Source organism: Diplotaxodon limnothrissa, linkage group LG13, assembly GCF_057381915.1.
Source record: "Diplotaxodon limnothrissa isolate DT_005_m linkage group LG13, D_limnothrissa_male_GT1.1, whole genome shotgun sequence".
NCBI lineage: Eukaryota > Metazoa > Chordata > Actinopteri > Cichliformes > Cichlidae > Diplotaxodon > Diplotaxodon limnothrissa.
Window position 1 is genome coordinate 7,248,826 of NC_140608.1, and position 23,761 is coordinate 7,272,586.

The following is a 23,761-nucleotide window of genomic DNA, read 5'->3' on the forward strand; positions in this document are numbered from 1 at the left end:
AGAAGATGCCTGGGACAGTTCAGCCATAACTTTAAACTTCTCCTGCGCATACTTGCTTGGAACGATCTTGTCACTGAAGTGGACGCGCAACGAGATATCATAGCGTGGCTCAAGCACGTTTATCACAGTTTAAACCCCTTGTTTTGCACAACGGAATACGGCCTCCCGTCTGCAGCTAAACACCCCAGTAGCTTTTGTAATATCTTTAGCCCGGTTGGATTGGGCAGCAAAGAGCTGCTTAAATGCCGCAAACTCCTCTGCTCCGCCACTTGGACCGCTAGCGCTGGCCATAACCACCGCTTGACAGACCCACCACGCGCACCATACACATACTTTTTTTTCCCCTTTCTCGAATCTTCGGATCACGCGCATACCGAACCGTGGAGCGGGATCGGTTCGGATTTCGGCTCAACCGTGATCCGGTGCACCACTAGCAGCTACAGCTGGCAGCTGTTAGTGTGTAACATGTGGAATAGTACCCTGACCCTGTGACAGCAAACTGCAAAACTATCCAGAGGCCTGACTAAGATTCACATGACAAAAAGAAAGAAAAGCTTGACTCAGTGCAAAGATGAATACCGAAAACAGAACGCAATCCAAGATAAGGAACACAAGGAGTGGCATTTATTCAATCAACGACTAACTTTAGTGTTTGAAGCTGTGTTTGCTAATATACGGAGTACCTGAAACTTAAAGTGTGTGCACGCTGTGTGTACATTGCAGCCATTTGTAAGCAACAGGTTTCTTACTTCTGGCCTGCTTGCTCTTGTCTCTGCTGTTCCTGAACGCCATCAACCGCTTGGTGGAAGTCAAACACTGCGAAGGAGGGAGAGAGGACACACACACACTCACACACCTCAAAGAAAGCAGAGCTCCCGCATTCACACACACATACACGCGCGCACACACACACACACACACACTTCTTCTTGCATGCATTCAAACTGTCGCACACTCTCTAAAGTAAACGAGTGCAGGGGCAGATCTGTGAGGACTTACCAATGTGTGCTCTGTCCGAGATGATCAACCGTTTCTCCCAGCCTTTTAGACCTACACACGCATATATGCTGTGAGTTCCACACAGATAACTAACACCATGTTTTGCTCAGAAAAAGAAAAAAAAAGTAAGTACAGCACTCACTTTTTCCTTTGCGTTCATTTTTTTCTGCTTCTTCGAACAGGCCTGGAAGATGGATCACCACACCATTGCCTGATGTAAAAACAAAGCTATGTGACATTACAGTTCTTGGTTTCAAATCAAAAGAGTCAAAGCTGAGTTTATTTCTCTGTAAACTATCAGTATATGCCCTATTTTGGTTTATGATCCCTTAAAGAATACACAAAATTATGTTTAAAGAAAGAAGAGTGACTTTTGATACGAAAGTAAAATGTTTCAATGCCACAGTGAAGGTTCAGATTGTCCTACAACAGAGAAATTACAGGTAGTATAAAATTCTATCATCACCACAATGTCACACTTTGGGATGTTTGAACAGAACGGAGGCTTCATTAATGATATTAGAAACAAAACTTATTACAAAGACAAGTCAAACTTTCTGACATGTTATGCTTCACACACTGTTGATGATGCAGCTCTGTTGGGGGCTGTCATTTGTGATGCTGTCGATCGGAGATGTCCTGAGTAGCTCTATGGAGTGATATCGAGGCCAATCCAGGCTTATTACTCTGGATGAACTAAAATAAACCTGATCAAATTTAAACCCTGTCTTTATAGCACTCCACTGTATTAACTTCAGCCTGCTGGTGTTACTGTGCAGTCAGCCTCTATCAAGCAGCTTTGTGCTCTGAGAGAGTGAAAATTAAGGGCAAATGAGGAGAGAGAGTGTGACCTCTGAAACCCAGACACTAACAGATGTGTTACTGAATCTTAAATCTCTCCTCTGACCAGGGCACAAAGCGTTTAGATACCAGCCTATCATTTCTGGCCAGAGCTGACAGTTACTTTCACAGATAAGTGATTTTGTTTCCAGCGAATAGTCGCATTGAAAGTTTCTGTGACCTTGAACACACTCATCCTGGCTAATCAAGACTTTTGTACAGTTACAGTTGTTTCATGAGCACCAACCAGTGTTCGTTTCAGTCAGATCTACCCATTACTCCTCGCATCATGGTTCAAAATACATATAGGTGACGCTAAATTTGCCTTGTCTGTTGTTTGTTCTATACTGTCTGCTGTTCAGACCACAGTGGAAGCAAACCTGAATGCGGAACTGGCCAAACAGGATAGCCTGCATCTGGAAATGTTTTAACTTAGTTGGAAGATAAGCTTATCATTCCCATTTGTGGGCAGAGTCGCTTCATTCGACTGTGTGTAAGTTGCATCTAAACCAAAGTCAGCGCCCGTCATTGTGAAAGCAGTCTTAGGTGTGCCTGAATGTAATGCCAAGAGACAGAGCAGAGCTTTCTTTACTCACTGGAGTATTCAAACAGCTGGCTCTAATTAGCTTTTAACTGGAGCTTCATTACGTGGAGGCAATGAGGTAATTACTTTAACCAAATTAAATATAGGAAACAAGGAAATTAGCTATAAAAGCATTAAAAAAGCTCTTTTAATGACACTGTCAGAATGAATGTGCTCACTAAATGAGACGTTCTCAAAATCTACACAGGAGGCAAAGTTATGTCACAACAAACAGAAATAAGCCTCTACACATGAGTGCCACAGTCGTAAGCAAAAACAAAGCAGAAACAGTATTAAGTATTGATAGACTGTACGTGGTCAACTGCAGATGTGTACAGGGACTGGAAGCCTTAAAGGAAAAGTTGGATCCATTAGCTAATGAAATTACTGCAGATGGGTGGATACGATGTAGCCTGCAGTCTGGCTCCGAGTCAAGCCGATCGCACTCGCTGTAAGAGTCGTCAGGATGGAGGCTATATGAGCGATGACGAACAGCCAACTAAAAGGGATCGCGATCAGTTCAAGAAGAAAATAGCGAGGAACTGTGTTTGTATCGTGCAGCAATGTAAGTGTATTTCTGCATGCAATACACACCAATGAAAGCGGTGACCTTGGGGTTGATGATGCCGCTGGGTAGGAGGTGAAAGTCGTACTCGACTGAGTCGACCACCACTGTGTGTCCTGCGTTGTTGCCGCCCTGCAGGGAGAGAGGGGGGAAAAAACAGAAACTGATGACTAAAGCCAAACAGAAACTAGAGGAGGCTCTCCAACTTTGTTTTGAAAAGCCAAATAGTTTGGCGAGAAGCAACAAGCATCATACACAAACCACGAAGCGCTGCCTGTTAGGGTATGTGTTGCTCTGCGCTGTTGCTTAGAAACTTCTGCTTACTTTGAGGTCAGAAAGCAGAGGTATCAACCCAGTTTAAACCTACTGACAGATGCATGGAAGGGCATGTCAAACGAACTGTTGGTAATGTGTGTTAATCCTCTAGTCTGCACACCCAAACACAGCGACATGTTCTGTCAAGACTCTACAACTACAAACGTACACTTTAAGAATATATAATAAAGAAATATTCGTAGTTACGCCTGAAGGACATGGTACTCCAAGAAAGGAAATGAAGCTGGAGGAATAACGAGTTCTTGCGCCCCTCCTTACAACAAGCTGTGATTACAAAAGTAAAAGCTAGACTGAAGTTTATAATATTTGCGTAACAATATGCAATTTGTCTACAGGTTCTAATACTCAGAATTTAGATTTATATAGGGCTTTACAAGCTCTTCAGTCCTTTTCTTGTCAAAATTGGTGCCTATATTAACCATAATCTGTCTTTTTTGTTTATTGAGCCTTATTAGCAGCTTATATGGCCTCAATAATCTTCTACAGTTGAGAAGAGATTACTAGCAAGAAAAAAGGATATGGTAATGCTACTTCTTTCCAACTCCACACTCAGATTTCTAATTTTTAAGTATTTAACCAGTGAGGCAAAGCAACGACACTTATAATAGCTCATCAGACTCTGTGCAACTTTATACAAACACTGTTCACATTTGCAGCAACGCTCGCCAACACTTAAACTGACTTTGACATGTATAAAAGGCCAACTCCTCACACTTAACAAGACGACGCTATCTGCCTGACAGCTAAGTCGGTGAGAAAACAGAACCTCATCAGTTTTTTTTATGATAATAGTGATGATAAATCACAATAGTGATGACAAATTTATGACAAGAACAAAATCAGCTAATCATTCAGACTGTGGACTCTTGGAAGTGCAGGTTCTGAGAAGCGAAAGCAGTATCACTATCGGTGTGTAGACGCTCAGTTAGAGCTAGGCGATATATCGAGTTTTTAAAACATATCGATATATTTTTATACGAGATATAAGATGTGACAATATCGTTTATATCGATATAGTCTATGTTACGTTATAATTATACTTGTGGAGCCGCAAGTTTGCCTCTCTTTCGTCCACTTTCGTCTTTACGCAACGTTACTCGGCCTCGCCTCTCCTTCACTGAACACAACTCCCCCTCCTCCCCCATCGCTTCACCTGCAGGAAGCGACAAGATGGACACGGCAAATCTCCGTTAACGAGTTACTGCGCATCGCCCCGTGCGTGGGGCTGGACGGCGTCAACGTGTTAGCTAGCTAACCACGCTAACGAGCTAACCACGCTAACGCCATGCAGCCCAGAGGTGCTGCACGGACTAAAATCCTTTCATTTTCTCAAAAGTTGACAGCGCGCCTTATGTATGAATTCTGGTTGTGCTTGATGGCCGCGAACCGATTTTATGTGGAACACAGCGCTCAGCAATCTGTCAAAAAATGTTTTAGTACGACTTTAGTAAGCTACGGAGCTGCACCGCTTGATGGATTGTCGGAGCATTACGGCTGAGCCTCGCGGAGTGATACGTACTGTGCTTCAACGTAATATTACCCTACTGTGTATAAGGACCATAAATGGCACCTGTTATGAGACGTGGTTGCGAAGCGGATTTCAAACTCCAGGCTGTCAGTCACGCAGTACAAGTTGGGAACAGAGCAGCTGTGAAATCTGTCTTTGTGCTCGGCGTCTTTTAGTTTACATTTTGACTGCACAATTGTGAGCTTTTTGTTATGCACAAAAACAACATTGTTTTCTTTTATTTATGGAGCATTATTATTTAATAAATGCTCATAATTTATTTTTGAGTAAATTTTATGTACATCTGCTCTATGTTAATAAAAGTGCCTGTGTGACATCTGGGACACAGCTTTGACTAAGAACTCTCTTCTTGTTCTTACTTTATGGCTTTAAAAAAATATATCGAGATATATACAGCGGGGAAAATAAGTATTTGACACATCAGCATTTTTATCAGTAAGGGGATTTCCAAGTGGACCATTGACACAACATTTCCACCAGATGTTGCCATCAAGCCAAATATTGACGTCATACAAACAAATCAGAACATATAAGTATACAAGTTAAACCACAATAAATAAAGTGAAATGACACAGGGAATAAGTATTGAATACATGGAGATAACAAGGGGCAAAATGACATAGAAAGCCAGGAGATCACCTGAAATCTGTCAGTATTGATAGAGAAATCCTGTCCCCTATCAGTACTAATTGATATCAGCTGCTTTAGTCCTAATTGATGGCCTATAAAGGCTCCTCATTACCCAGAAGGCACACAGGAAAGACTTCATGATGGGTAAAAGCAAAGAACTCTCTCAAGATCTTCGTAATCTTATCGTTGAAAAGCATTTTGATGGGAATGGTTATAGGTGCATTTCCAGAATGCTGAATGTTCCTGTGAGCACTGTGGGGGCCATTATCCGGAAATGGAAAGTGCATCAGTTCACCATAAACCTGCCACGATCAGGTGCTCCACGCAAGATCCCTGTCCGAGGAGTCCAAAGAATAATCAGGAGGGTTCTCCAAGAGCCAAGAACCACTCTGACAGAACTTCAGGAAGACCTTGCATCAGCAGGTACTGTTGTTTCAAAGAAAACTATAAGCAATGCACTGAACCGCCATGGCATCCATGCACGCTCACCACGCAAGACTCCATTGCTGAACAAAAAGCATGTCAAGGCTCGGTTAACATTTGCGCAACAGCATTTGGAGAAGCCTGTGGATTATTGGACGACTATAGTATGGTCAGATGAAAGCAAAATTGAACTTTTTGGCAGTCATTCTACACACCATGTTTGGAGAAGAAATGGCACTGCTCACCACCCCAAGAACACCATACCAACAGTCAAGTTTGGGGGTGGAAGCATCATGGTTTGGGGCTGCTTTTCAGCAAGGGGTACTGGCAGACTTCATATTATTGAAGGCAGGATGAATGGAGAGATGTACCGGGACATTCTGGATAAAAATCTGCTGCCATCTACCAGGAAGCTAAAAATGAAAAGAGGGTGGACATTTCAGCAAGACAATGATCCCAAACACAAGGCCAAGGAAACAATGAAGTGGTTTCAAAGAAAGAAAATCAAGTTGCTTGAATGGCCCAGTCAATCACCTGACCTAAATCCCATAGAAAATCTATGGAGAGAACTGAAGATTAAAGTTCATAAAAGAGGCCCAAGGAACCTTCAAGATTTAAAGACCGTTTGTGTGGAAGAATGGGCCAGAATCACTCCTGAGCAATGCAGACGACTGGTCTATCCATACAAGAGGCGTCTAGAAGCTGTAATCACCAACAAAGGCTTTTCTACAAAGTATTGAATAAAGTGTGTTCAATACTTATTCCCTGTGTCATTTCACTTTATTTATTATGGTTTAACTTGTATACTTATATGTTCTGATTTGATTGTATGACTTCAATATTTGGCTTGATGGCAACATCTGGTGGAAATGTTGTGTCAATAGTCCACTTGGAAATCCCCTTACTGATAAAAATGCTGATGTGTCAAATACTTATTTTCCCCGCTGTATCTTATATCGCCATCCAGCTAAAAAATATCGAGATATGAATTTTGGGTCATATCGCCCAGCCCTACGCTCAGTACTGAACTATATCTGTACACCAATTTGTTTGCAGCACAAGACATCCACTGGCTAAAGGAAACTACAATTTCAGACAAGCAGAGACCATTTAATCTTGTTGTATTTAATCATGCTTCTGTGAGTTAATCTGATAGGATGTAGCACAGACGCCTGCAGATGATTTAGCACATCTGACTTTAGATATAAAAATGGGGGGACCCAGAAAAGGAACGGTGAGTTCTTGGACTAGAACATCACAATCTGACCTGCTTTACTCCTCTCTTCTTCATGTTTATCAGTCAGATGTTAAGGTAAAAAAGAACACGAGGTACACGGAAAAGAAGGGGAGAAACAAACAGATACTTAAGCAAGTACTTCATTTTTTAAATTTCTTTTTCTTTTGCTGTGATGAAAAATTAAACTGCTGATCCATTTTTTCTGCTGCAGCTTGCGTCACTACCCACAACCCACGGTGCCTATTCAACTTATGCCTGTGGACATAAATCAGGCTCAGCATGTGCTTTGGCCACATGGAGTTATTCCTGGCTACAGCAGCACCCTGAAGGTGGAGAGGGGAAACAGATGGGGGGCAGATGCCTCTCCTTTTTAGATATGACTTTTACGATTCACCCCATCCCCCCAAAGAACCGAAGAACTCCGGTCTTCCAGCAGTCCCATGATCGGCTTCTCGTACCCATCACAAGACACAAATTTTTACGATGGTCACCTACTGCCCTTTAGTTTGGGAACTGCAGGGGCAGTGTGATTACTGCTCTAAGGGTACAATAGAAGGTCTCTGCTATGCAAACATACTTCAACAATAACAGAAATGATTACTATTATTAAAAAAGAGACAAAACTAAAGCTGTAGAAGCTTTTTGACAATAGATAAAGGACCTGAGGAAAAATCTGACCTTGCTGTTGGTAATAATGAATCATGCGACTCTAACCTGGGATAAATGCTTTGATGTGAAAGGAAAAACATGAGTTCATCTTGCAGCTATGCATCTCTTAGCCATTGGAATTAACTGGACAATTAGTCAATCCCTACGTCATCAGGCGCTACTGGTAGTTTCTTCTGAAAGACATAATTACATAAGATTAATTTACAGATTATTTGGCTTCAGCTTTAAGAGATCTTAAGCTGATCCAATCTTTGGATCTTTATTTGGTTAATGTGTTTAAAATGCATTTTTTGCCCCATCCTCTCATTAATGTTGTGATGCAAGTACGGTACTTTTGAAAAGCACTCGTTGGTCTCAGATTTCATTTATTTTGCAAAAATAAGCAGCTTAGAAAAGAGCAAGCAGAAACTTCTACTCATTGTATAAGATTTTAATGTCTCAACGCCTCTGTTTTTACTGCTATGTCAGAATGGTAAGTTGGGTAAGTCGATGTCTTGCTGGCGCATCTGATCTTTTAGGTAGCATCGATTTCCAAAATGAGCTCAGTTCAGCGGTTTTGATGTTCACACTTATATTTTCTCTTCTTTTTTTACTTCTACAACTAATAGCACTGAAAAGAAAACCCAAACTGCTCAAACCCACTGGGCATACCAAACAGCGAACAGCAGGCACACATCGCTAGAACTGATAGAAAGTATTCAACTTACATTCAGCAGGTGGCCAAAAACTCAATAAAAACTTAGAGTCTGAATGACTTTTTGAGTATGATCATGATAATTGGATTTAGGTTGCTATGAATAACACTCAGCCTTGATGATGAACATGATGCTTTTCATCAGACTCATTATTAGATCCTACCTGCAAGATAAACCTGATTTTTACAAATGTCACCCACAGAGTTTTACACAGAGACAGCAGTGGGTTCAGTAGATTCAAAGACATTTACATTTTCAGAGGCTGGGTACGACTCAGTATTTATATCTCAGATCGCTGTCAGATAAATATTGTTTTTTTCACAGAAGATACTGTGATATACCACAGCAGGAAAAGTGATGCTTGATGGGACACAGTATCTGCAGTTGGAGAAAGAAACACTTTTCATAGACGTTTTGAGAGTTTGGGAGAACACTGGACTACTTCAACCACAAATCCTGCTTTTTAAACTAAATATAGTTATTACATTTGACTTATTTTAAAAAAGCTTTGACGCCTCACCAAACTGTGTTCACGTTACCACACTGAATCCCATGTGTTAGCACAAAAACAGGGACTTTTTTTTAGCGCTGCCGCTTTTCATCTGAATCAAGTAATGTGCAAAACAGTCAAAACCGTTCAGCACCAACTCCGTTCTGTTCAGTCATTTAATGCCAGATAACAACTTTGCTAAACAGATCAGTTGTACCTGACACTTTGTCTCTGAGAACCAGGGAGTCATAGTGAGGACAGGATCTTCCTCCTAAACAGGCTCATGTTTTGTTGGCAACCATTTGCCTTACTCAAGTGTACTCTGACACTAAATTGCAGGTCACTGTCATTTTCTGTACTACCTTACAATGCTGCAAAAGATTAACTACATCTTACGAATCAATCATTAAATAAAATCAAATACCATACTCCAGAACTTGGAGCGTGTATGTATATTTATAAGATATTAACTAGCCGTTGGGGATGCTCACAGTTACTTTTCTTCTTTGTGATGCAAGCAAAAAAACATAAAACAGGCAGGTAGTTTAAGCTAAGGCTGGATGTGATCACACCCCGAGCAACCTTAACAGATTGGGGTTTTTCAAAAAGATTTAGAAGCCCCCTCTAAAAAGTTTTGGCCTTCCACTCGAAAATAAATGAATAAATAAAAGGCCCAAAAAAGAAGCACAGAAGGAGACTGAGATATCCTTTGGCCAGATGAGCTAAACCTAGGCTTTGTTCCACTCCATTCTGGGTTCGTGCCCATGTACAGTTAGGAGCCCATCCAACGGGCAAATGAAAAAAAACAATATAACTGTATTTGTTTAAATGTTTCCTCAATCTATATATTACCAAAACGCAGATCTATTTAAATGATATAATTGGTAGAACACAGTAGTTCATCATACACACTGGTGAGGCTAGTAGTAACTCTCAGAGTCAGCTGGCTAAATGATACAGTACTACAAAAATGAATGAAACAGAAGTGATGGAGGAAAATGGAAAAACTAGCAATGCAGTGAATTTATGACGTGAAACTTTGGTCCAATCTAAATGAAGGAGCCAGGCTGCCCTGACCAGTGCAGGGGTTGCTGCAGCTCTCGACCAAAGCAGTGAATATCGAGAGAATATTTTACCTGCATTATTATTTATGTTTTGTTCAACAAAGAAAGTTCCTTTTCTAATTGGGCAAGAGTATTTTACCCGAGAAGCTCTCTGAGCTCTATACTTTATTACTCTTTCAACATTAATCCGTGAGCAGTAGATCTGACTGTGTTATTGATGAGATTAGCTGAATCAAACCAAGTTGCTCTGGTCCCACCACATAGTTGTGCCCAGGGGTCTTTAACTTAAAATTGACCGCCAGCATCTGCCTCTAACTGGTCACTGTGCAGAAGCTTTCCTGCATATAAAAACTAATGATTAGTTCTCCTTATGTGAATCCCTGTTGTGAGCCAGGAAAAATCCTGCCGTGGTTTGATATTTCCCCTCTTTTTCTGGTAGGAAGGTCTGACTTCAGTTCATTACAGATGATTTATACGATTTTTATCGGATCCTTTTAAGTCTTGAAAGACCAAATGCATCAAAGTCGAAGGGCTAACAGGGCAACAGTCTCTGTTTTCTTTTCCTTTTGCAAACATCTCTATAGAAACTGAGTCGACGTGCGGCAACCACGTCTCCAGCTGAACTCGTACACCATTATAATACAAACCATTGTAAGCTAAACCTACACTGTAAACAAAACTGGACAAAATGGGCTTTAAAACTTGAGAGGAAGTATTATCAGTTTCACCAGATAACCTTGCTTCACAGCCCTTTGTTCTGCATCAGGTACGTTTCCCATCTCCGATCAGGTGATCGAGCCACTCTAAACTTTTAACTGTAAAATGTCTGAATAGTGAAAAACACTTTGTCCAAAATGATAAATAAAAAAGTAAAAATATGACAATCTGGAGCTGTTGTTTAGAAAACTACTTAAATAATCAGCTATTAAAGTACGTGTTGAGTAATTTCAATCCCACATAGGCATCAATGTACTCAGCTATAACACTTTACAGTTTGTATGTTTTCCTTTTGTTAAAAGCACGCAGTCACAGTTTACTTTAATCACTGATTGAATTGTCTTCGCATTGTGCATTCAACGAATGTTTAAACGTTTAAAAGGTGTGAGCAGCTTGTACAGAAATATATTACTGTAAATGTGTTTTGCTGGTATCACGCCCTGTCTGCTACACACCTCTGACTCACACACCCAACTGTCACCAACAGCATCTTAGAGGTCTGGGCTGTAAGGGACACCGAGCAGGACTGCTTGGCAAAGCTGATTTTATAAAAAGACTAAGGGTGCCTGCTGCAGCACTTCACCGCTCACTTACACATCAAGCACACATGTCATAACATCATAATGCAGTGAGGGGAAGCACGTCTGTGCAGGGTCGCCTGACAGACAACTGGACGGAAAAGGGAGTTTCCTGAACAACCAGTTTTCACGAGCACTCAGCAGATTCACTGGACCGTCTGCGTTAGTGAAAGAGGCTGTTTGATTACAGCAGAATTATAAACCACAATTATTTTGGCTCCTGTTGAAATTATCTGACAGGTTTATACACGCACTTTCCAAAAGTAATTCTAGGCTTATCGAGCAATTCTGTATAATTACATCGACTTCTTTAAACATTAATTATATTTCAGCTGAAAAAAAGAAAGAAGCCACAGACTGTTGTGGGTTAATTTGGACTTTTTTGAGTGGAGAGCAATAAATGTGGTGCAGTAATTGTTTTATCTCAGTATCTTGTTTTATAATTTTGGAAGCCAACATTAAAATTTTAATTAAAAATTGAACCAAGTGCACATCACAAGGTGTTATTAAGCTTTGCTTTTTTATTAGGAACAAGGTTTGCTTATAGTGCTTATCAGTTTAACAGGAAATCCTCCCCATCTGCTGTCAAACAGATTTAAATCATAATTTTGAGATGTTTATTATGCATTTTAACTGCTTTGGTATCGCTGCCTGATTAGAGGATATGGTTAATATTTTGCCGGTTCACTTGGTAGGAGCTTTGTGAGTCTACTTAGTGGAAGAGTGCAGGTTTGAGCTTGAGTTAGAGCAGGGATGTCAAACTTATTTTATATCGAGGGCCACAAACAGCTTACTTTGATCTTATGTGGGATGGACTGCTGAAACTCCAATTTCTGACAGTGTAAAAAGTTTAAATGCATATTTAATCAATTAGATACTTTAATATAAGACAAAGAAGAGATATTTCAACATTTTGCCTCACTTTGTCTACATGGTAAAGAAATACTGCTTTGCTATGCCCTCCTTCACATTTTCCATAACCATCCAACCGGCCAGATCGGGGTCTTTAACGGGCCGATGCTGGCCCCCGGTTCTTATGTTTGACACCCATGAGCTAGGTGAGCTGAAAGGACTATCTTGAGTCTAATTTTCAAAAAAGTTACAGTGCTGGAGGCCAGAACAACACATCATAAATGCATTCACCATATGTTAGTGATCAGATCTTTAAGGTGAAACGGTGTGATGCTTTTCTCTTTTTAAGGCACTTCTCTCAAGCAAGTTTCAAACCTCTGAATCAGATTTTCACACCTTGCCAAGAAGAATTTAAACCAGTGTGTTTCTGAGCCAATCTGTGCAATTACTACAGGGACATGTTGGAAAATCTGTCATCGCAGTTGCTGCAACCAAGAAGTGGGTATACGGAGGATAAATTAACATTGCAGTGAATTGATGTGGACTATCCTGACGCTGTTATTAATTGTGCGTAGGCACAGCCGGATTACTGGAAAGAGGAGGGAGGCACTGGGGTTTTTATTTGTTTCCCTCTTACAGCATGAAGAGGAAGTACCAAAATCACATTTTACCTCATTGTGACAGAGCGATAAAGTATTTAATTTCACCTGCTTTTTGTTTAAATGCATACAAAAACAGTTAACAGAGACAGACTTAACCGTTGAAGCTTTTGCCTAGAAAAGAAAATAATAAACCTGGTGCATAAGCCTGGCAGGCTTGTAAAACATACTGTGATTAGTTTGCTTCCCCACTCCTCACTGCATTACATGCACAGATTCAGGCTGACAAACTGCCTGTTTGCGATCTGCAAAGCTTTGATGCCTTTTCTTCCAAAATAGGAAGTCCTGCGCATTGTTCTGCAAACACAACACACTCAGCTGACTAGTTTGCATGTTTTGTTGCTAAGGCAATACCTAAACCAGTCCAAAACATAAGGTTGCTGCATTTCAAATCCAGACACTGTATGATGCGTAACAACATACATCACAGCCCTAATATAAGCAGTCTGATGCAGCCTTGCCAGACGTCAGCAGTCTTCTTTCTGTTGCTTTCCACAATAACAGCAGGGTTTTAAGAATTTCTTTTTAACTGAGGGTTTTAAACCTTTTTATTTAAGCAGATCAAGGGCAGATACAGGCTGGACAAAAAGAGGAGAGGCATATTAAAAGCCCAGGGATAACATATCCGGGTATTTTAAAGTTGAATCCACTCATTTTGCATGAGGAAACCACAGTGGATGCAATTCAAAAGTCCTTGCAGTCTTTGTACTGTCACCATTTCACTAGCAAGCTTAATTTTATTGTATGTGAGATTATGGGCTCGGTCTTTAGTCTTGCTAAATTAAAAAGGTGAAATTCATTTTGTAGATTGTGGTCATTATTAGAGTCTGGAGGACTACTTAGGGTATGCTCACTGGCTCATGATTTTGTCAACTACAAGTTGTTAGCCAATGAGTGTGTAGTGTCCTCTGTGTCACAGTCAGGCCTCAATTGTCATGTCTGGCTTCAAAAGATGGTCAAAAGAACCAATGAGTGGCTCTAGCCATTGTCTATGCAGTTAACAGGTTTAAAAAAAGCTAAAACACTAAAATCTCTCTAAAAGAAAGCTGTGCCACTCTGTGACCATCGTGGTAATGCTTACAGAGGACCATAAGTGTCACGTCAATATTCCTTATAACATGGAGATTCACCCAAATCTCCATGTTGCAAAACTGACCAGGCAACGCTTCACAGAGCAAATGAACAATGTAAATAAAGCATGCTTTAAAAGAAACCGTACAAGGCAAAGAAAGGGGATATTCTTCAATGGCATAGTCAGTCACTTGATCTCAACCCAAGAGAGCAAACAAACAAGCAGCAGCTGAAGCTGGCTGCAGTTAAGGTCTGGCAGAGCATCTCAGGGGAGGACACGCAGCATTTGGTGACGTCCATGGTTTCTACACTTCAGGCAGTCATTGACCGCAAAGGATTTTTATCCAAGTATTGAAAACAGTCCTTATGCCAGTCTCTCCATCTACTTTTGAATTTGTATAAACATGGCTCTAAAATGCTTTTGTATAAAACATACAAAAGCATTGTGGAGTGTATATAAAGTCCTCATATAAAAAGAATTGAAGTGCGTCACTTATTATGAGGTAAAGTAAGTGTCTACAACAAATGCTGATTATTAGTAATCAATTAGTAATCCTTAATTAATGCTTCAGAAAGCAGGAAGAGGGCATTCTTTAGGTTTTACAACACTTGTTTTTGGAGGAAAAATAACCTTACTGACCACTCAAAGTGCCTTTAATTGCAAGTTACACTGTAACCACATATTCATACAGTACTGTAAACTTCAAGCACTTTTTGCAACTCACATCTATGATCAATTCACCAATGTGTGTCGTAGGATTGTACAAGGAAAAGGAGTACTCATATAGGCAAACTGCACGCAGACAGGCTTGGTACCAGGAACCTTCTTTATGTGAAGCAACACCATTACCCACTTTTCCACCGTGGCACTGAGGTACCCTCTCTCAAGGAAACCTTTGACCTCTGTATGACCTCTATTCCTTTTGTGCCCCCATACACATCCCTCCTGTGCTGTTTTACTATTGCACTGTTTAGCAATTCCTCCCATGACACTTTAGAGACCAGCAGGTGCACAGATAGATCGCATGTCACCACTGTCCCATAAAAACATACACAGAGACATGGCATGTACAACTTCAGAGTTTCAAGAGTCTCTAGTTTGACTCCAACAGCATCAGTGTGTTAGAGTTTGTAGTACCTGCACATTTTTAAAGTTTATATTTTTGTGTATTTTGGGTGACGTTTGAAACGCTGTCAAATGTCAACACGGGTCAATTTTGAGGCCAACAGCAATTAAGATTTAAAAGAAGAAAAGAAAGAAGAAGAAAATGCCTTAAGATAACTTTAATTGTGCCAATACCGCCAAGACACAAGCATTAATGAAGAGCTCGGCGAGAATAAACACAAACCGAGGATAGCCGCTGTTTTGCGCCTTCTCTCTTTAAATAACCAGCTCTAGGTATCTGTTTTACGTGTGCACATGAAGTCACCACAGCTTTACAGGTGTTTGGGGAGCTAGGCAGCTAGCAGGAATTCAAGGTGACTTTAGCAAAAACACAGAGAGCCAGCCTGCCTGGGATGTTCGTCAGCCAGGAAATAGTCGCTGGCTTGTTGGATTCAATTCACACGGTCTTGTGAGGATGACAGAAAAAAGGGGGAGGAAGACCCCGCTTTTTCCGGTGCTAACCACTTTCACGAGGTGTGAAATTGGTGAAATCGCACCTGTTATGTTGGGTATTGGTAGTTCGGGACAGTACGGGTGAAGCCCGGCACGAAACAGAGGTGCTGTATAAAAGGAGCTGAATGTATTGCTGTCGAGTTCGTGCAGATTTGTATTTGCATGATTCGCGCAATATTTCCGTGGCGTGACAGCTCCCACTGAGTGGCTGGAAGTCGGAAGCTGACAGTAGGTTTTCATAAAGAATGCGGCAGAACATCAGAGAGGCGGGTGTTTCAGCTAACGAGCAGCAGTTACCTGCGGACTCTCTCCTGACGACAGAGCTCACCTAACGTACCTGGCATCTGCACACCATGTCCGCGTCCTGTGCCAGCAGATCCACAACTTTCCCCTTCCCCTCATCGCCCCACTGAGCGCCGAGTACCACGGTCACTTTGTTGCCAACCGTCGGCCTGGGTATCCGTGTTTTCGGGGCTTCCTGACTCCCGCTGTCCGACATTTCAGCTCGGTACCTGGCTGTCTCCACTCCTCACCGACCTAGACTGGAGGAACTACCAGCAACTGAGCCGAACCGGAAACCTGGCTTATTCTACGCATGTGCGAAAAATTCTTCTTCCCAGTCCTTTCACAATAAAATTCAGTTTTGTCAATGAGCAAAACGTTTCTTTTTGTGCAGCTTCTGTTTCTAGACAAAGAAAAGCACAACATTCTTCTGAGATAATAATATTCCCCGTTTTATCGTATTTTAATTATTTATTTGTTTTTATGTTTGTTCTACCTAAGTACGACTCATTATTATCACACTTTGATTTAAAAAGAACAAACAAACAATTGAAATTACTTATTGGTACTATTATACTAGGAGATGGTTAAATTTAGTACTTTATTATTCTTTCCTATAGCAAACTTTCTGAGCTTGCACAATGTTAATATTCCTATATTTGTTTGTCTGCTTGATGGAAGTTTAAACAGAAAGAAAGAAAGAAAGAAAGAAAGAAAGAAAGAAAGAAAGAAAGAAAGAAAGAAAGGAAAAATAAAGAAAAAATATGTTCTTTAAGTAATTTCAAAAATTCCAGTAGATTCTTAGATTTAGAAAAGATTAAATGTTTCCTCTTAATAAATATATGCATGTTTTGATTGCCTGGAGGCTAATATATGAGGGAGTTTAACAGTTAATAACACACTTATTACTATTTTGGTAAAGACTAATTTCATTTTCTCAATAAAAGCTGGAGAAATACTTGCGCTGGATGCATAAAGTACGTGTCTAAATAATTATGAGTTTAATGGGAAGCACTTTATTAAACTTATTATTATCATTGTTGGTGTTTAATTGTAATAACATAACAGCTTTATTTGCAGGTTACTCCACATTATGCCACAGTGGCCATCAAATAAATCATGACAGATCACATTTCACCAGAGAGTGCAAGTCAGTGAGCTGATAACCTCTCGTCTTTAATCTGTGATCGAATACATGAACTTACATATTAGACATGAAGGCTGTTTGAGTTAGCGGTACACTCTGTGCATGAGTCTGAAATCGCAATTAAGATACAGAAGTTTGGATTGAAAACCCACAAGGACCTCTGCAGCTGCAGCTTCAAACCACAGTGGAATAAGTCGAATAAAAGCATGTGCAGTATTGAGCCTTTAAAGTTTTCAGAATCTGACTGTAAGCAAATATTCTGCAGACTACAGTCCTGCTAGTCAAGGAGTGAAATGAACAGAAACAGGAGCAAGCTTTTCATTAAAACCAAGTTAAAACATACTTACGCGCAGTCTTGTTGTACTGCATATGAGATATATTTCTTATTATTCAGCTCCCTCTGCTGGTGATCATAATGCATGCAAGGCCAATATCCCTGGAGCATTACTGGATTGGTTGAAACTGTTTCCTTGACAAAGGCTCAGCAGTGAAAAGAAACCTAAAATAAAACAATATGAAAGTATGTCTGCAATTTGCCTAGTATTTTTAGACAAGTGTTACATACAAAGTCTAACTGTTTACCTGCTGCAGATGGACATCAGTGGTGCCAGGTACAGCTTACATCATGTCCCTTTTGTTTCCTTTGAGCTCAGCGTGGGACAGATGGTCAAGTGGGTAGACAGGAGAGCACAGTGTGGGAGCAGTGGGCCCAGGTCACGACTCAGACTCTGTGGAGTCAGTTATAAATTAATGCTACAAAGGTTTTTCACTCTGACCTTGGTTTATGAAATGAAACAACAATATGGATTTATTAATTTATTAATCGAGACTCACTGGATGAGTCCTCTAGTCAGGCTGGCATAAATCTTTCAAGTTCCTACCTGCTGACAAATACCAGCAACAAATAGGATGATGTGGTAGTCAAAAATACAAAGAAGTGATACAATAAATCTAAATTAATAGAATCTGGGGACATGAAATTTACTTGACTTACATGCATTTGATTTATATTTTAGCATATTTCCCTAACTAAACATTTGATTTTATACATTTTCATTTTATTGCTTCATGCTTTTCAACTTTGATGCACCAGAGGCACCCCGCACCAGGGCTGAGCCCCCATGCACCCACCCGCACACAACCTCGGTGACACACCAACCAGGACCCAAGCCCCCAAGGTCCAGCCAGAGCCCCAGCCTGGAGACGGAGCACCCACAGAAATCATCCGATGACCTGTATAGTGTACTCTATGTAATATTTTGTATTGAATTAATTGAATACAAAGTGTTACAGAAAGCAATCTGTATATTTTGGAAAGTAATTTGGGGGTTTTATAAGTAAGAAATTGAACCACACTTGATGGTGTTTGTAGTTCAACTTGACCCGGTTTAAATTTCTTTTTTACTATGGATTTAATTTGTTGATATTCTAAAAATCTTTTCTTGTTGATCCCATATTGTGTAACTAGTCTGTCAAATGGAATAAATTCTGTTCCTCTAATATATGTTCTAAGTATTTGAGTCCTTTACCACTCCAATCTGACAAGTTTATCATATTATTGTTTTGTAATATGTCAGGGTTGTTCCAGATAGGTGTACGTTTGCATGGGATTAATGAAGACTCCATCAATTTTAGAAACTCCCACCATGCTGTCAGAGAAGAGCTGATGTTGACGCTTTTAAAGCATTCATGTCGTTGGATGTTTGAGCTGATAAATGGTAGGTCTGAAATCTCTAGATTATTATAAGTGCTTGTTCTACATCTAGCCAAGGTCGTCTAAGAAGGTATGTTTTAGCCATCCTGAGATAAATTGAAGCCTGAAAGTTAGGTAGATCGAATCCTCCTTTATTGTTGGTCTTTTGTAGTGTTTTTAAGCTTATATGTGGTGGTTTATCTTCCCAAAGGAATTTAGACATATACAAATCTAGAGATCTGAACCAATCTTGTGGTGGTTTAGTTGGGATCATTGAGAATAAATAATTTATTTTTGGTAAGACCATCATTTTTATAGCGGCAACCCTTCCCCTGAGTGATATGGGTAGACATTTCCATCCAGCAACTTACTTTAAAAGTGGGATATGGTTTAATTTAGTTAAATCTGCAAGCTTGGGAGAAACATTATGACCTAAATATTTTATATTTCCCGATTGCAGTGGTGTAGAAGAAGAATTTAGGAAGGAGCAATTAATCGGAAGGACTGAAGATTTTGACCAGTTAATTGAATAATCTGATACTCTTGCAAAAGAGTTTATCAATGCAAATACCCCAGAAAAAGTAACACATCAACTGCATAAAGACTGATTACCAAATTTGTGTAAAGTTGCAAATAAAAATTTCCAGTTAACTCTGTCAAACGCCTTTCCTGCATCTAGAGATAATATTGTAGTTTCGATGTTTTTACTGCATGAGTAGTCAATCAAATTAAGTAATCTACGTGTATTTGTTGATGAGTGCCTACTCATGAGATGAGTGCCTTTATGAAACCAGTTTGGTCAGGATGAATTAAGAGGGGGGTTATTTTCTCTAATCTCTTTAAAAGCACTTTGCAGATTATTTTAAGGTTTACATTTATAAGGGATATTGGACGATAGCTTAAGGGGTATACAGGGTCTTTGCCCGGTTTTAGCAGGAGTTTTCAACAATTTCTGAGTAAATGAGAATGAGGGTTTGTGTTCAATGTGAAAATAACAAAAAATAATATTAAAGACATGCTTACATTTTTATTTGATTCTTTTAGTTTTATAAAGATATACTTAATTTATTAAAAAATGTGAGATGTCTGTGTTAGTGCCAATTAAGTTCCACAGTTAAATACAATATAGTCAATCAAAATAGCTTAAAAAGAAAAAAACAAATACTCACTATGAAAGAGCTATGTTTATAATAAATAAAGTAAATAAAGGAGCTTAAAAGTAAAAAATACACAACAAATCAAACACATTTGTGAAGTAAAATAAAACAACAAAATAATAATAATAATAATAATAATAATAATAATAATAATCATAATAATCATAATAATAATAATAATAATAATAACATAAAATAGCAGAATACAAATACAAATGATGCACTAAAATGTGCTGGAGGAGACAGGCCAAGCACAGGATGCTGAGGTGAGCAGTTAAGCAGCAACAGGAGAATGAAGACTTCCTGCAACTGAAAGCTAAATATTTATTTTATGGTGCAGAGGGTAGTTAATTGAGTTAACTATAATTTTTATAAAATCATCAAGTCTAATCACCTTGCATAGAACATGCCCAGTTAAAGGTTTCCGAGCAGTTTCGCTGGTGTCCACCAGAGGGCAGCACCTGTCTGATTTGTGGGTGCTGTCAGCGCTCTTCCTCTCGGTACTTTGTTTACTTCTGCTTCCGTAGCTTCTAGCTAGCGCAACCCCCGCTGTCTTTTAAACCTCTTCCCGTGCTTCTAGAGTAACACGTATTCTAAAATGTCTTCACCGCTTCTTCTCAGGGCCTTCGTGACCGAGCGCCTGACAGCCGCCGCGGAGGAAATATTTCAGGTGTTTGAGAGGACGATAGAAAAATATGAGGAAGAAGCGAGCAGCTCCCAGCAGGAGATCGAGCGACTCAGAGGTCTGCTGCTGGAGTTCATGACAAACCAGAAAAGAGGTCTGTGGGGTCTTATTTTTTACTTATCTGTGGGTGTCCGACTAGACTGGAATTATTAACCTAAAATGTAACCTTGCAGACGAAGTTTATTTTCTGCAACGTAATTTGTGAAGTGTGTTTAATTTTATTTAACACTTTAATTTGTGCTCCAGCAACTGACTGGAAGACAGTCTAAAACTCATATTATTTCTGATTTTCCTGAATGAGGAATTTTGAAATGTTGTGAAAAAATAATAGTCAAGCATTAAGTATTTACTTAGTAGTAACTAAGGTATGGTTTGGGGCCACCTGATCCAGCACTAACTATGAACTTTATCAAAATGTCAAGTTTCTATTGTGATCTTAAAAGTAGAGAGGGTATCGGTCTCCTGAAGCCAAAGTGGGAGCTGGGTCCACAGCAGATGGTCCTGATAGTTGAAGGCCCAGCCTCCCATTCTACTTTTAAAAACTCTAGGAAGTGCAAGTAAGCCTGCAGTTTGAGAATAACACTGTTTGAATAATAAGATACTATGAGGTGTTGTTGTGGTCACTGTGTTGGGGCCTGATTATTCAAGACCTCATACTCTCATGTGAAAAAGTTGATTCACTGCACCCACATCATTCAGTAGGTTATGGAACCATTTTTAGCTGCAGTGACTTGAAATAATCGCTTTCTGTACAACTATACATCTCTCTCATCATTGTAGAGAAATTTTGTCCCACTGTCCAACATTGCTTCAGTTCATTGAGGTTTCTGGGCATTTGTTTACACACAGCTCTCTTAAGGTTCCACCACAGCATTTCAGTCAGATGAAGTCTGGACTTTGATTGCGCCACTGCAACATCTTGAATCTTTTCTTTTTCAGCCCTTCTGGTGGAGATTTGCTGCTGTGCTTGGCAATGCGTTCTGTTACATGACCCATTTTCAGCCAAGCTTCAGCTGTCAAACAGATGGCCACACATTTGTCTCTAGGATACTTTAGGACAAAGAAGTGTTCGTTTGCAAGGTGCCCAGGACCTGTGGCTGCAAAACAAGCTTTAAATCATTACCCCTCCACCACCAACAGTCGGCATGACATTGTGTCAGAAGTCGTGGGGTTTGCTCTAAGCTCTGCTGAGGCTTTCTCCTATAGAGCCTGAGATGTAGCTCTTGGGTTTCTTTCAGCTTCAGGGGGTGAGTTGGGGTGAACGTCCACTCCTGGGAAGATTGTAGTATTGTGTTAACACACACCTGAATGCTCCAGACCAGCAAACTGCTGATATCTGCTTTTTATCAGTAAATGATAAGGTTTTAATTCATTTGTATTTGATCATCTGAAAGCTTTTAAAGGACCTTTTGAGAGTAACAAACATGATTGTTAATCCTTGTTTATAGTAATAAAGTAGTAAAAGAAAGATTACATTTTCTTTTTCAGATGTTCTTCAGTTGTCTGTTTGTAAAGAGGAGTCACCGCCTGAGCAGGAGCCATGTGAGCGCACACCGAGCATCAGCGTCCATAAGGGCAATGCAGAGCCTCAACATATTAAAGAGGAAGACAGCGAACTCTGGGCTGGTCAGGAGCAAGATGAAAAACAGGCCGAAGAGTTTCATGATGCTGATGCCTCATATCCACCTCACTCTTCTGTTTGGGAGGAAAATGAGCTAGAGGACACGAAACCGTCTCTGCAGCCTGAAGTGCAAAACTGTGAACGTGATGAGGAGTTTCTGGAGGAGCAGGAAACCAGAACTGTGCAGTTCATTTTGCCTCTCACATTGACATCTTCTTCACAAACTCTAGCCCAAAGTGAAAGCGTCCAGGACGGAAGGGAAAGCGAAAGACCTGCTGCTAGTTTTTCATCAGAACAAACCCAGGCGCCCTTTAGCACTTTCAGAGAATCCACTGAGTTACCTCATTTTAACTCTGCTGCACCTGACTATCATTGCCATTTGTGCAATAAATCATTTTCCTCCAGCCATCACCTGATAAATCATGCTTTCCACGTGCATTCAGCAGACGCAGGTGCCATCTGTGCCGTGTGTGGAAAGATGTTTGAATCCACCGAAAGCCTTAACATGCACCTCAAATCGCACAAGGGCTCAAAATGTTGCCACATGTGCGGTAAGCAGTGCAACAGCACGACCGCACTGACCGAGCACATGGCGAGCCACGCCGGGGTGAAACTGCATCGTTGCCACGTGTGTGGGAAAGAGTGCAGCCGCAAAGGGGATTTAAAGATACATATGAGGATTCACACGGGCGAGAAGCCTTTCTGCTGCTCCTTTTGTTGCAAAAGTTTCACCCACAGCGGACACCTGAGGAAGCACATGAGAAGCCACACAGGCGAGAGGCCTCACCGCTGTGGTATCTGTGGCAGAGGGTTTCTACAGAGTGCACACTTGAAATATCACCTGGGGACTCACACTCAGAAATATTGACTCATTCATCCCCCTGGGCTCATATTTAATAATGAAAAATGTTCAACAGAGACGCCAAACTTTGCTGTAAAGAGCAAGAAGACCCATTATAAAGATGCTTAAAGCAAAATGTCAGTAACATTTAAAGTGGGTCTAATTCAATTATTTTTAGCTCCATGTTTTTGTTCTTGGGCATTGCATGATTCACAGTTCAAAATAATCCTTATTTATTCTATTCTGGGCCTCGGTGCAGCCCTCCAGTTCATCCACTGCCTGAAAAACATGTTTTTAGGTCCTCTGAGCAGCACCCTTGTAAAAACAAGTCTCTGCACTCAGCAGCAGGTTATTATTTTGAGAAATCAATTGAAGCATGAACTAAATTAACTTGAAATTTGATGCTGCATGTATAGAATCACCAGTTAAATCTCAAAACTAAATAAAGCACTTTAAAATGTCCGATGACTTCCCCTAAAATACATTTTTAAGGAAGGTTTTCCTCTGGAAGTTAACACTTTGTTGTTTTGTAGTTTCTCTTTAATAGCTGCTATCAGGTGACACTGTGATTAATCGTCTGTATGTTCTGATGTATCTGATTCATTTTCTTTAATAAAAATCACATGTCACTGAAAGATGTGTTATAGAAAACCAAAGTGGAGCAGAAAATGAATTCTTAACTTGGGTTTTAAATAAAAGTGTTTGTTTATAACATCGTTATAAGATGCATGAAAAGTGCTAAAGAAAGCTGCAAACCTCTTTTAAATTTAAGCAGTGTAAC

At 40.2% G+C, this 23,761-nt stretch overlaps 2 protein-coding genes across 2 annotated transcripts in view; one reads left to right on the forward strand and one right to left on the reverse strand.

The window, feature by feature from the left end:
- adss2 (adenylosuccinate synthase 2) overlaps positions 1 to 16,108 on the reverse strand; it is a 31,235-nt gene extending 15,127 nt beyond the window's left edge. Inside the window, exons 1-5 of the mRNA XM_085369719.1 lie at positions 15,892 to 16,108; positions 3,017 to 3,119; positions 1,142 to 1,210; positions 1,000 to 1,050; positions 750 to 816 (exon numbers count right to left, since the gene is read on the reverse strand). Of these exons, the coding sequence (XP_085225845.1) occupies positions 750 to 816; positions 1,000 to 1,050; positions 1,142 to 1,210; positions 3,017 to 3,119; positions 15,892 to 16,053 (452 nt within the window). The 5' untranslated portion in view covers positions 16,054 to 16,108. The remainder of the gene's footprint in view (positions 1 to 749; positions 817 to 999; positions 1,051 to 1,141; positions 1,211 to 3,016; positions 3,120 to 15,891) is intronic.
- A 4,258-nt stretch (positions 16,109 to 20,366) lies between these two features.
- On the forward strand, positions 20,367 to 23,525 carry LOC146619777 (uncharacterized). The gene is made up of 2 exons (XM_085369195.1): positions 20,367 to 20,612; positions 22,007 to 23,525. Exons 1-2 carry the CDS (start codon positions 20,432 to 20,434, stop codon positions 23,005 to 23,007), a joined length of 1,182 nt encoding a protein of 393 aa, XP_085225321.1. The 5' UTR covers positions 20,367 to 20,431; the 3' UTR covers positions 23,008 to 23,525.
- Positions 23,526 to 23,761: the final 236 nt, after the last annotated feature.

Coding starts and splice junctions, on each gene's coding strand:
- LOC146619777 (XM_085369195.1), top strand. CDS start 20,432: ATGTCTTCACCGCTTCTTCTCAGGGCCTTCGTGACCGAGCGCCTGACA. Junction 20,613..22,006: donor CATGACAAACCAGAAAAGAG/GTCTGTGGGGTC, acceptor TTTCTTTTTCAG/ATGTTCTTCAGTTGTCTGTT.